Below are 14,406 nucleotides of genomic sequence, written 5' to 3' on the forward strand. Positions count from 1 at the left end.
TGTAGTGTGGTGTATGTGCCAGCTATTAAAGTGTTAATTTGTTTTTAACATGGCGACAGAGGCAATGTCATGCTTTTTGGGTAGGACCAGCCAGTGAACATTTGTTCTGATGGCGTAATATGTCTAACTTGTGTTTCATTGGTTCATTGTGCTGTCACTAGACTTCCTTCTAGAGAACTTAGGGGTTAGATTCTGTGGAAGCTCAGAGAAGATTCTCTCTAACGCACATAGTTCTAATAAACTCTTACTAAACTCAATTGTTATTTTTCTAACTCACCTCCAAACTCTGAAATTCTGTTGCTACAACCAGGGTATAGAATGTTTTATTGCTAAGGAGGCCGAACTACTTTGGCATGGGTTAAACGCACACTTTCATGAGGAGCTCATTCTCAGCAACCAGTAATTTTATCTGTATATGCAGTTGATTCAGAGTATGACTAACTTAATATCTGAGCTCCCTTTCCTCAGATTCATGTCCTGTAAAAAATACCTTTGACATAATTCATCACCCAAATGTTCACAATTCTCCAAAACAGATTAAGAACCAGGATCTGGTATGGGGAGAATGGGAAATTATCTTTACTAAAGAACTAACACCTCAGAACAAATCAGTAATCTTCAAACTTGTTGAATAAATACTTCCTAAATATTGTACAGCTGCGGACATTTATTTTTAGTTTATGGGTTTAGCTCATGCTTTAGTCAATTTCTGATAAACAGCCTGTGTAAAACATGATAATTGTTGAAGCGTCGACTCACTAACACTTTCCACACAACATGTATCCTGGAATTGCCCCCATCTGGAGAACTTGAAAGGCCATTCAGAAAGCTCTCTGTGAAATCTGAGGAGAGGAGATGACTCCGGAACCATAGCTGGTTTTGTTGGATTTAATGATCCAACACTGCCTGGAATTAGATTGCCACTCAGTCTGAATCTAATCTCAGTAGGAAATGCAAAACCATGTTTCACTGAACAGTGGAAGGAAGAAAGCCATGATGTTTGAAGACCAGCTAGGAGATGGCACAGCATCACATATCTGAGGGAAAAGTGTATGGAAGCAGGCTGATTATTTTTGCTCTCTGGCATCCATTCTCCCAGGCTCGGGGAGGAGACATGACCAACAATCTTCTCGGTATAATTACAATAGTATAAAGAATTTGAAAGAGAACCTGTCAACATTTAATATGTGTCACACTTATGTTTATCCAAAATGGCTGTCATGATTGCTTCTGGAGTGCTGCTATTGTCTGTAGGTCACATGACCGGTGTGTTAAAACATGGCAGCCTTAGGCAAAGGTAACTATATGCACACTTGCCTAGCGTCAGGCATCACACGTGAGATTATGCAGTAGCCCCTCACACATTTCCTTAGCCAGAGTGAATCTTACCTATTCGGCTGAGCTGCAGGAGTGGCCTGCAATTTGCTAGAGGCTGTTGTGTCAGCAGCTGAGCAGCCACGTGACCTCTGCCTCCAGGTCCATCATGTTGGATCTCAGAGGGAGAGTCTCGCTGGGAGCAGTAGGCAAGCAGAAGGTGGTGGGGAGAAAAGGTAAAAGAACCAGGTATTGGTCGCAGTCTTTCCCAGGTAGCCTCACCCACTGACAGATCTCAGCTTCCACCCAGCTCCCTCATCCAACTAGCCTCATCTTCCACCAGACACCCGAACCCAGCTCCCACAAAGTCACCCTGGCCACACTCATTTTCATACCCCCCAACAGTTCTGGGTTTCGTAGGACTGTCCCACTTTGCCGCCCCCCCTCGCATCCCGGTTGAAACGAGACATTTCCCACATTCAGTGTCACCCACAGCTGACCACACCAAATGCACAGTGCATGCCATTGGCAGCGGTGGCTGCAGGGGAGTTTAGGGATGAGGACTGACAGTGAACTCGGGGGCATCAGGCTGAAGGGCAGGGGCTGAGTGTGGGGTGGGCAAGGTGCTGGGGCTGTCATGACTGGGATGTGGGTGGACTGGCCTAGAGGGTAGGACAGGAGTTAGGAGCCACGATCAAGGCAGGAGTTGTAGCAAGAGTCACAAACTGAGAGTCAAGAATCGGAAGTCTAGTCAGAGAGTGTAGACAGAGTCAAAGATCAGGAATCAAGCCAATGGTCAGAGCATGAGAGCAGAGCCGGAATCCAAAGCAGGGTGTGCTCTAGCAGCTGATGGGGTACAGCTGGGTTGCACAGACAGCTTCCTGGAACATCCTCTATACTGCGCCTGACCCTATCAGAGGTCCTGGGCTGTGTGTGTTGCCAGTCGGGTCTTCTGTGGTTGTCACTTCCTGTGGTGCTCCATCTCTCAGTGCATGGATTGCAGCTCTGCCACAGCCACAGTGTGGTGGTGGCGAGGAAGCGCTGGTCACCTGTAACCGTGCAGACTTGCGTTCTAGTTCTCCACTTCCTTACAGCGAGGATGGCTCAACAGGACTGGAAGTGACCAGCTCCCCTCTCACTTTAGAGACCTGAAATGTTGAGAGGTATGCAACTTAAGAGGATGCTGGAGCTGGGAATCATTGAAGAGTCCCATAGATCAGTGGTCAAGCCCAATTGTTCTGCTGCCTAAGCTCGATGGTACCACAAGATTCTCCAATGACTTCTGAAAATTAAATGAGGTGTCTCAGTTCAATACCTGCCTCAGATAAATGAGCTAAATTCTAATTGGGAAAAACATAATTCTTGTCTACCCTCGACCTGACCAAAGGTTATTGGCAAATCCCTCTGGTAAAAAAAAGGCAAAGACAAGTCTGCCTTTTCTACACCAGGAGTCATATACCAGTATACCATCCTCTCTTCTGGATTATATGGGGCTCCAGCAACTTTCCAGTGACTTATGGAAAGCTATTACCTCCACACACCAAGTATTACCTGGATGATGTGGTCATACACAAGCAAGACTGAGGGATGCACTTAGAAAAGATAGATATAATACTGGGTACCCTGATGAAATCAGGTCTCAGTGCTAATCTATCCAAATGTACAATAGGGCCAGTGGAAGCCAAAGACCTTGGGTACATTGTGGGGAGAGGTGCAGTGAAACCCCAACTGAACAATCTGGAGACAATACAAAGTTGGCCTTGACCAATCCAGAAGAAACAAGGCAGAGCATTTCTGAAGATAGTGGGGTATTATAGGTGATTAATTCCCCACTTCACATACCCTTTGATGTACCTGATAAAGGCCCGGGGCCCAAACATAGTGAACTGGATCAGTGTGGCCGGAGAAGCTTTTGCAGATCTGAGGCCAGCCTTCTGCAGTAATCGGTGCTAGTAACTGCAGACACTGAGAAAGAATTCATATTCCAAATAGAAGCCTCCAAGTTAGGGTTGGGAGCTGTACTTTCTCAAACGGTAGGAGAGGAAGAACTCCCAGTCTTGTACCTTAGCAGGAAATTCCTTCCTAGAGAATAAAAGTACACTGTAGTGGAGAAGGAATGTTGTACAGTAAAGTGGGCCATGATAACCCTCCTGCACTACCTGCTCATATGGTGGTTTACCCTCATTACAGACCATAGACCCTCTGAAGTGAATACACCAGGACAAAGAAAAAAATGCAAGGCTAGCAAGATGGTTCCTGTCATTACAATGCTTCCACTTCAGAGTGCAACAGAGGGTAGGAATCTGTTATGTCAATGCTGATGGTCTGTCAACGGTACACCGTTTCTCTGCCCAAGTAGTCCAAACCCTTAGTGTTGGGGGAAAGGAGGACGGGATATGTGACAAAGTCAGACCGGACAGCTGTAAGAATGGAAGAAGGCAGCCCTAGAATGGTAAAGGCCCTTTTCCCCATGGGCTGAAAAGAGTTTACCTCAGGTCAACTAGGAACATCTGAGTCCTGGTTAAGGATTGCCTGAGACCTTTAAAAACCCCTCCTCTGGTGAGAGAGAAGGAGGCGAGACAAGCTGCAGCAGGGCTTGTGGCAACAGACAGAAAAGGCTTCTCCAGGGTGAAAGGCTGCTCTCCTCCTGATAGGGGAAGCAACTAAGCGAGTTGCCTATTTGGGGAAGGACTGACATCCTGCGGTTTGCATAACAAGGAAACACAGCGGAGAGTGCCCAGGAAAAGGTAGTCCTTTTTGTGTGACCTGTTATGAATTTGTTTCTTTGGTTTGGCTGAAGGGTGCTCCTTGGGCCTACTCTGAGGCCCACCTTCTAAATACTGAAAAATAAAACCTGAATGAGGAATAAAGATTCTCCCGCGTGGAACTAATTTACTCCAGGCCCCTGCACTGCCCGAGGGGGAAATGCTGAGCCCAGTAAGGCAAAGGAGGTGCCTTGCCCCTTCCTCTGTAATTCCCAGATCCTTCTGTGCAGTACTTCTTCCTTGGTGGTCATTTCCCATTTTGTATTTGTGCAATTGATTGTTCCTCCCTAAGGAACGTATGTTTGTATAGGAAGAGAATGCCTGATATGCTGCACAATTTGGAGGGGGAGTAATGTGAACACCATACGACTGCTAGTTACCTTTTTCTCCAAAACCACACAACCAGCCCTTTTTCAGCTTTGACTATTGAGTATTGCTCTAGCACATTCGCATATTAGGGGTCTGACAAGCCTGATTTTGCTGTGAGGTGGGTCATACAGGGCTCACTTCCCACTGCTGCAGCAGTGATGTGGAAATAAAAAAGTTTATTAGCATTCTCTTGCCTGATAGATTTGGATGCTGTTTGATATAGTGGTCAAAGGTATAACGTGTCTGTTTCATTAGATCCATTGTCGCTTTGTGAGTTTGAGTCAGTAAGGCTAGTAAAAAAATGATTATACAGCCTTGTTGCTGACTCCTGATATGAGGGTCGTTGCTGCCCTCGCCAAGACCCCGTTAGCTTGCCTGCTGGGGCCGGGGGAGAGGCATCTATCCTGCAGCCCCAGAGCTCCTGCAGCAGACACAGGCACCTCTCCCCACCTCCTCCATCCCACCCAGGTGCTCCTGCAGGGAAAGAGCACTATGGGGAGTCCTCTCTCCCCACAGTAGCCCGGGAGCAGCCTCCTGCACCCCAAACCCCTCATCCCTGGCCCCACCCCAGAACCCACACCCCTCAGCCGGAGCCTTCACAGCCTGCACCCCAACCCTCTATGCCAGTCCTGAGCCCCTTCCCACAAGAACCCATCGGCCTCACCCCCCACCACATGAATTTTGTTATGTGCACCAATATGAAGGTGATGTGTGACACATCACCTTCATATTGGTGCACATAACAAAATTAATTCCACACATGGGTGGGAAAAATTAGAGAGAACACTGTCCAGCACACCTGTTCCCAGTGCACAATGATGTGATAAATATAACTGGAGCCCTGGGTGGTTCTGTTACTCTTAGGGTGAGCAGATGTTCTGATTTTATAGGGACAGTCCCGATTATTGGGTCTTTTTCTTATATAGGCTCCTATTACCACCCACAACCTGTCCCGATTTTTCACACTTGCTGTCTGGTCACCCTAGTTACTCTTCACCTGGAGGGTGCAGACCCGAGACACCTCATTAATATCACCTGGAAAAAGGGAAAAATCTTGTTAAGTAACCAGAGAGTTCAAACTACTGAACACTGCAAGAATGAATGTACCAACAGGTTTCAAATCTTTTCTGCTAGAGTCTTATGTCTGTATAATATGGAGAAAAAGGATGAGGAACACTACGCAGTGAATATGTATAACAGTTCAGGAAATCTCTACCAAGGAAATTTTGAACTACACTTACAATGTAGGTGTTAATGGATAATCTTAATTTCTTGCTCTCTAAGGTTTGGTGGGACAGAGCCACGTATGTTTATTATAGAATGTCCTGATGAGTTTTCCATTTATTATCATGGTCTCCTTGCTTAATTTTTGGTAGTTTTGAGTTTCGTTACTTGTAGGGTTCTGAGATGCACCATTATTATTGTTATACAGAATAACCACAAATAATTTTTTTAACACTCTTTTGAAAGTTCCAACCCATTCTATGAAAATACATTAATTTTGTTTTGTTCTTTAGTTGAGTTTTGAATAGGTAACATTAAGAACGTAACATATTTTCAAATAGTCAAGTAAAGCTTCTGCAAATTTATGTTGAAAATTCAACAATCTGACTGTTACTTTCCCACAACTGCCTTTAATGTTTCAATTAAGATGAAAATGTCCCACTTCTGTTTAAAGGAGGAGAAGTCAGGTGAAAAATATAAGATTGTTCTCAATTATACAATGTATAGATGGACAGACAGATGGTTAGGTAAATGAGAGATGTTATTCATTTAGTATTAAAGCTATTGTCCATTATAAGCCAAATTTTGTCACACACAATCTGGTTTCTCACAGCTAAATAATATGCTTGAAGTTTCATATGGGTGATTTTATTACCAGGTAGGAACAAATAACGTAGGCCATTGTCGCGGGGTGGTTACCTGCTCCAGCCCTGACAGGATTAAAACCAGCCCTGCGAGAGGGCTGGGAGAACAGCCCAGGCTGAGCAGGAAGCAGGCTCAGCTGGGATCACGCCCAATTAGGGCCCAGCTGGCCCTATAAAGGCTTGAGCCAAGAGCTCAAGCAAACAGTCTTCCTCTGCTTGTAGAGGAAGCTGCAGGGACCCAAGCAAGACACCTAGATTAGGAGCAGGGCTGGGGAAGGGCCAGAGGAGCTGGGAGCTCTGGCCTGGAATGCCCCAGGCTGCAGGCCCGACTATAGGCTGAATAGGTGCAGGGTTGCCATTGGCAGCAGGTCCAAAACCCTTTGCCTGTGATGAGTGGCTGATACTGCAGTCTGCGCCAGTGAACGGAGGCTAGATGGAAACTCGGCAGTAGCCAAAACTGAGGTGAAGTGGGGACAGTGGGTGGGGATTCCCCTGGGAGGAGGAAAGCCCCAGACTGTGGGGGTAGTGCCAGAGGGAAACACCCCAGACAACAGGGCACCCAGTCTGGGAAGGACATTGGGGGCCAAGTGGTAATGGGACACCGGCCTGCAGAGGGCACTCCAATGGCTGGAGAGCGAATTCCTGGAGATGACCAGCAGCAGGTACTGCCGGATGAGTCTGAACTTGATTACAGCCATACTTACAGGATCGAGACTCTATCCTGGGAATCAGTGACTGTCATAACCTTAGTCCCAGATTTGGACCTTAGCGTCCAAAATATGGGGGTTAGCATGAAAACCTCCAAGCTTAGCTACCAGCTTGGACCTGGTACTTGCTGCCACCACCCAAAAAATTAGAGTGTTTTGGGGCACTCTGGTCCCCCTGAAAAACCTTCCCCGGGGACCCCAAGACCCAAATCCCTTGAGTCTCACAACAAAGGGAAATAATCCTTTTTCCCTTCCCCCCTCCAGGTGCTCCTGGAGAGATACACAGACACAAGCTCTGTGAATCCAAACAGAGTGACTCCCCCTCTCCGTTCCCAGTCCTGGAAACAAAAGCACTTTCCTCTTCACCCAGAGGGAATGCAAAATCAGGCTAGCAAATCCAACACACACAGATCTCCCCCTGATTTCTTCCTCCCACCAGTTCCCTGGTGAGTACAGACTCAATTTCCCTGAAATTTCCCAGAAAAGAAAACTCCAACAGGTCTTAAAAGAAAGCTTTATATAAAAAAGAAAGAAAAAATACATACAAATGGTCTCTCTGTATTAAGGTGACAAAATACAGGGTTAATTGCTTAAAAGAAATATGAATAAACAGCCTTATTCAAAAAGAATACAAATCAAAGCACTCCAGCACTTATATTCATGCAAATACCAAAGAAAAGAAACCATATAACTTACTATCTGATCTCTTTGTCCTTACACTTAGAAACAGAAGATTAGAAAGTAAAACTACTTCTCCAAAGCACAGAGAAAGCAGGCAGACAGAAAACAAAGACCTCAGACACAAAATTCCCTCCACCCAAAGTTGAAAAAATCCGGTTTCCTGATTGGTTCTCTGGTCAGGTGCTTCAGGTGAAAGAGACATTAACTCTTAGCTATCTGTTTATGACAGTGATTCAAAAAGATTTGGGGGTCATGGTAGATAATCAGCTCAACATGAGTGCCCACTGAGATGCGATGGCTAAAAGGGCCAATACAATCATTGGATGCATAAATAGGGGAAGTGTGACTAGCAGTATAGTGGTTATTTTGCCTCCGTATTTGGCACTGGTGTGTCCAGGCACCAGCGAAGGAAGCAGGCACCTGGGGCGGCCAATAGAAAGGGACAGCACTCCGTCCATTATTGGGGCAGCATGTCCGGGTCTGCGGCGGCAGTTCGGCAACAGGTCCTTCAGTCCCTCTCTCCCTCTTCGGCGGCAACTCAATTGGGGTATTTCTGTTTTTTTTTTTCTTTCTTCGCCGCTTGGGGTGTCAAAAAAGCTGGAGCTGGCCCTGGGTGTGACCACTGCTGTTATACAGGTTTGAAGTTCAAGAGTTACAACGAGGGCCTTGTGGAATGTGGGGAGGGAGACATGAGCAGCCCTGACCAAGGCGAGTATCCCGGCTGCCTGAGAATGGTTCTGGAACCAGGAGGATAAAGACTCTGCTGACACCATGATGTATTTTGGTCAGGTTTGATACGGTTGGACCTGGTTTTGGTTTTTAAACTAAACACTATATTTGAAACAGAGCCCAGGTAGGAGGGGAATACTTAAACATGAAAGCAACTAGTATCACAGTAGTTACATAACACCAGCATCAGGTATGGTAGCAAGGTAACCACACAAACACTGAAGGATTGGATATGATACCAACATTAAGCCCTGATTGACTTGCTCCTTGTGCCTCCTCCTGTATACATAGGTCCTCTCAGGGATCCCTGTGTCAGTGCTTGTAACCACAGGCCGTTTGTACCTTTCACATCATTAGAAGCAGAGGCAGGAGCAAATGACCAAAGCAAACACACAAACTGTACAGCATTTCCCAAAAGGAAGAAGGTTATTTCTCGTGTTATTTCAAGAGTTTCTCTTGACACTAAAGTCTGGCGTGCTCTCCGGTGCGAGTGCCGCCTCATGCAGCCTTGTGGGGGCTGCTGCTGCAAGACAGTGCAGCATTGTGGCATTCGGTGCACAGTCTATGCTCCAGGTGACCTTATTTGAACAACGCTCAAGCTCGCCGTCTACAGTGACTCCAAAATCAACGATACCACAAACCAAGGCTCTTCTCAGCCAATCAGAGCACAGAGCAGCAGCCGGGTTCCTTCTTGCTGAAATGCTCTGCTGCCTCTGACTGCTGTCGCTAACAGGTGCTGAAGCAGGAGGAAGTAAAACTATGACCAGTGACCTGTCTCTGCTATGTAACTGTACAGGGGAGAAGTAGCTTGTAAAGGAAAGGCTCCTGAGTTTATTAATAATACACATGAATATTCATTCATCTATTTATTATACACATTTCCAAGGTCCTTTGCACAATGGTATCTGGGGGTATTTAAATGGCTTAAAATGAGTCATTGGCAGTCAAAGCAGAGAGGGACGGGGATGTGGCCAGTCAGCTACATAGATCAGTCAGTCGACTGCCTTTGCAAACAGATGTGGTTCATACATGTGGCATGGTTAATGCTCAAGTGTACCCCTAACCTTGCATTTCCCTAGCACTTCCTGCCATCAAGTGTTTTAAAGCATTTTGTAGCATTAGTGTATTAAGCCTCATGAGATACAGTAGGTGTTAGCTCCATCTCGTGCATGAGAACATTGAGCGGAGAAGGCCAACATTTTCAAAGTGACTAGGAATATTGGCGGCCAACTTGTGATGCCATAAAAAGGCCTGATTTTTCAGAAAGTGCTCTGACTCTGACTGTGTCTGTGGCTTTGACCAAGGCAAATAAAGTTTCCACCTCAGTTTCCTCATCTGTAAAATGGGGATAATTCTAATGTATCTGACACAGCAGTGAGGTAGTTAATATTTTTAGAGTCCTCTCTATGTCTTATTAATGGAAGGACATAGAAAGGACCTTGAAGAGACACTGATTCCATGGCTAGCAAGTATTATCAAAGAGCTGAGACTGCAAGTTTCTTAAGGGTTAATCTTCTCACCACTCTGTTCCTTTCACTGTATCGAGGGACTTTTCCTCTACACCTCTGCTAGTCTATTTCCCTGTTTTAGTTTCTCTTCCTGCATGAGACTGTCTGGTTTGTCTCCTCAACCTCATTCTTTTACTGTCTCTTTTTTTCCAGGTGTTTTTCATACAGTTCTCAAGTCCTGGGGCTTCTCCTTCAGAGTCTCAGTGTCCCCTGTATGACCCCATGTGGCTTTCAAGTGCCATGGAACGTTGTGGGATCAACATTTTTCAAAAGGAAAGATGTCCTAAATTAAGGTTTAGTCTTTGAAAGATATGTTTATCATCAAACATAATGGGCCATTCTGGCAGCGGCAGGGAGGGATACGCCTCACTGTGCCTTCCCCAGGATTTCCCTTACTCCTCTCCTCCTCTTGTACAGCAGCACTCCTTTTATTTTAAAAAATAAATATCAGATTTCCAACCCTTTCCCAGATACATTCTTGGGTATATTTCTTGACTCCATGTTTAGGCATGAGCTGTGCTTGTGCAATGAGTTGAGAAAAACTTTTCCAAGTACTGTATAGATGTTGCCTCTAGATACCATGGTAATTAGATCCTCTGTAAATTCATTGATAGATGGATACTGCTAGTAAGAGAGCAAGTGTGTGGTGTGTTTAAAAAAAAAATGCTATAACTTATTCCCAGAGACAAGCTATAATCTGCACCTGATAGATGCAATAAGAAGACGCTCCCATGTTAACTCCTCCTCTTTTGTGGCCTACGCATGTGGTTCTGGAATGTGTTTCCTCCAGGCCGCCCATTGGAATGTGTGGAATTGTGAGTTGGTGCACTGAGTGCTGCTGCATCTGTGAGTTTCCTGGCTGTACAGGGCACGATTTAGACTTGCTGTAAGTGAATGTATAATTTCACTGGGCCAAATTCTTAGTGACATGAATGAAGATGTAAGTTATATCTCAGGTGCAAGTTGTCTAAAGAAAAGTGGGCAAGTGCACGTAAGTGGTGTAGATTCCATCAGTGTGGTATTCAGTGAGTGTACAAAGGAATGAAATTTACACTCCACTTAGTGTGATGGATGTTTATCCAAAATGGCTGCCACAGATGTCTTTGGAGGCTATGAGACAAAGGAAGCAGTTGCCAACCCCTCAGACTTTTTGTAAATCTTTGCTTCACTCTTTGCCCTCCTGCCCCAAGACTTTGCCAGATACAATATAATAACATATAATGTTCTCTGTGCTGACACAACTCTGCCCCCGTCTTTACCCTCCCCAGATTTTCTGAAATGATGCTGTTGATTGGAGTGCAGTTATCGTCTGCAGGTCACAATAGCCTGTGCGCTAATACAGACAGGCCTCAGGAGAGGGTAAGTAAAACGATGACTACTTTAAAAGGGCACTGTTAAACATATTGACCAAAGTGTTTGGTTTATCGGGGAAACACTTCTCCCTGGGTCATGACAATTGGCAAAATGACCGTTTGTGGGGAATCTTTCTTATTGATAGTCAACATCAAAAAGGCACGAGTTTTCCACTTTAAATATCAGTTCCCCATTAATATAGTTTATTTGGGATGGCAGAAGCTCTGGAAGAAAAGTTTGCCAGTTAGTCTCCTTCAGCAAGTAAGCTCAAGGTGAAGTATGCAATTACCCAGATTTAGGTAATCAGATGGCTGGGTTCTATAATCAGTTGAACTTGAACCTCAAAAGGTGGGGAGGATGATGTACATCATCTGCCTGGAAGAAAGGTCGGTCCAGATTCCAATATCTGTATCTGAGATTGTGGGTGGGTAGGTTTCCTGACCATTTTGTACTTTCTCCAAAAGGGCTTGTGTCTAGATCTGTACTTTCCCTGAAATGTTCTGGCTCCTTCTCTGTCTGTGCTTTATCCAGAGAAGCAAGGCCAGATTTCTGCCTTTCTATAGGCAGAAATATCCTGATCATACCTCTCAACTTCGTGAACCCTAAATGTATATGGTATTTGATGGGTATGGCCATTCATCTGTAAGTATGGGTGTCAAAATGGTGACTCTTATGAATATTGGTCATTTCTACGACACATTTTGGAGGGTGGGTAGTATGAGCAATCTGCACCATTGCTATTTACACCACTGAAATCCTAACTGGCAGCCCAATAATTCCCTAGTTTAGCAGCAGACACCCTTTGGCTCCAGAACCAAACAAACCAGCACTTTTTCATTTTTGACAATTGTCTCCAAATTTTCACTTGAGTGAGTTCTCGTACATTAGGGATATGAAAAATATTATTTTCTGCTGTGAAATGGCTTGTGTTGTGCACACTTCTAAGCAGCTATTAGCGTGCATGTATGTAACAAGTTTGGAATCTGTCTGATAGAATGATGAAAGCCACAAGGTATCTATTTCAGTAGATCCACCATCCCTATGTGAGAGCTTTATTGTGAGTCATTGAGGAAATGATCAGAGAGACTCTAAGCATTGTTTCTGAATGTTCACTATCTTCAAGAGACATCAAACAGGAGTCTGGAAAGCTATTGGGATGTAGAGGGTTCCTGATAAAAAGTCCATAAACTTATTTGTATATATAATATCTGAGCAAAAATCAATTCTGACATGTCATCTAGTTTTGCCTTCCAGTTTATGCTGTGTGCACTTATTACTCTCCAAGGTAAGAGTTATTTACTTGTAGACTTCTTTTTTTTTTTTTATTTCTCAGTAAATCACTAGCACTGCAATGTGTTTCTATTAAACTCAGAGGAAACATCTGATCCTGCTCCAGCTGAAATTAGCAGGAGTTTTGTCATGGAATTCAAAGTGTGCAGGATCAGCCCATATTGATACATAGTTTAGAATGAAGTAAAATGAAATTGTATTTCTGGCTATACTAACCTTTGGCTTATGGTGATCTTGTTTTTGAAAAAGATAGACAACCTCATTACAAAATGGTTTTAATATGTTTTTAAGCGTGTCAGAGACAATGCTGACTTGACATACAATAACAATAAAATGCATGATTTATTTATTACAGTAAATAGATAGCATTGCTTTCATGCTGAAAAGAGGGCTGCACTGAATAGTGTTCAGATAATGGTAAGAAATTGTAGATACTTCAAGAATCAATAGAGGATTTGTATTTTTTTGCATGTTTGCAAAAAGTAACTTGATTAGAATTAGCTACTGAAACTTCCCCACCTTCTGTCTGAGGATATATTGGTTAGTGACATCCTACACCAGTGGTTTCCAACCTTTTTTTCATTTGTGAACCCCTAAAATTTCAAATGAAGGTGCAGACCCTTTTGGAAATCTTAGATATAGTCTGCAGATTCCCAGGGGTCCACAAAACACAGGTTGAAAACCACTGTCCTATACTTTAAATGTCATCCTTCATCTGGGGATTTCAAAAAAATTAGAAAAATTACTACTTTGAGCCTCATAAATATGAAGAGGTAGATATTGACAATATTAGCCGATTTACAAATGGGGAAACTGATGAAGAGAGAAATTAAATAATTTGCCCAAGTTAGTAGCAGAGCTGAAATAGGACTCAGGAATCCTACCTTCTAGTCTCCTGATCTAGCCATTAGGATACTTGGTGCACATTTCTTAATTTTAACACATCTATCTGTTTGAATAGCATGCCCAGGAATATACTGTGCTGTTTTGTAACTAAAATTATTTTGCATGTGTTGTATTTCCAGTGCACAGTGATGTGACAACTGTAAATGAGATCCTGGGTGGTTTTGTTACATTTCACCTCGATTATCCTGACTTCGAATACCCTGCTCACATCACCTGGAAGAAGGGGAATACATTGTTACATAACAGGACATATCATAGGTTAACTATGTCTTCTAATGGAACCTTGGCACTTAAGAATATAGAGAAAAAGGATGAAGGACAATACACAGCGAGTGTATATAACATAACTAGAAATCTTGTCTACCAAAGAATTTTTCAACTATACATACACGGTAGGTGTAAAAGTATAATCTCAGTGTCTCGCTTTGTAGGTGTGTGTGGAACAGACCTCCCTCCCCCAAAGTTTTTAATAGCAGGTTATGGTTTCTCTACTTATTATCATATGCTCCTCATTTTATTTTCTGATAGTTTAGAGTTTGTTTGGTTCCTTATTGAGTGATCTAAAATTCTAAGATGCACTTTATTATTGTATTATTTGTCAATCATAGCACCTACCCTTGGGCAAAGATTTCCAAATATAAGAACGTGAAATTAGGCTCCTAAAACCTTATTTAGGCTCTGAAGTAAGCAATCTCAGGAGGACAGGTGGGGTCCCAGAAGACTGGAAGGGGCAAACATAGTACCTATATTTAAAACAGGAAACAAAAAGAACGTAGGGAATTACAGACCCATCAGCTTAACTTCAATACCTGGAAAGATACTAGAACAATTTATTAAACAAAACATTTGTAAGCATCTAGAAGATAATAGGGTAATAAGTAATAGCCAACATGGACAATAGGGTAATAAGTAATAG

The 14,406-nt window shown here is 43.7% G+C and overlaps 1 protein-coding gene across 1 annotated transcript in view; it reads left to right on the forward strand.

The window, feature by feature from the left end:
• Positions 1-12,508: 12,508 nt before the first annotated feature.
• The window catches only part of LOC127054752 (uncharacterized), a 29,942-nt gene continuing 28,044 nt past the window's right edge, over positions 12,509-14,406 (forward strand). The window contains exons 1-2 of the mRNA XM_050960922.1: positions 12,509-12,579; positions 13,610-13,882. Coding sequence (XP_050816879.1) covers positions 12,525-12,579; positions 13,610-13,882 — 328 coding nt within the window. The 5' untranslated portion in view covers positions 12,509-12,524. The remainder of the gene's footprint in view (positions 12,580-13,609; positions 13,883-14,406) is intronic.

The sequence above is a fragment of the Gopherus flavomarginatus genome, chromosome 1, assembly GCF_025201925.1.
Source record: "Gopherus flavomarginatus isolate rGopFla2 chromosome 1, rGopFla2.mat.asm, whole genome shotgun sequence".
Classification (NCBI taxonomy): Eukaryota; Metazoa; Chordata; order Testudines; family Testudinidae; genus Gopherus; species Gopherus flavomarginatus.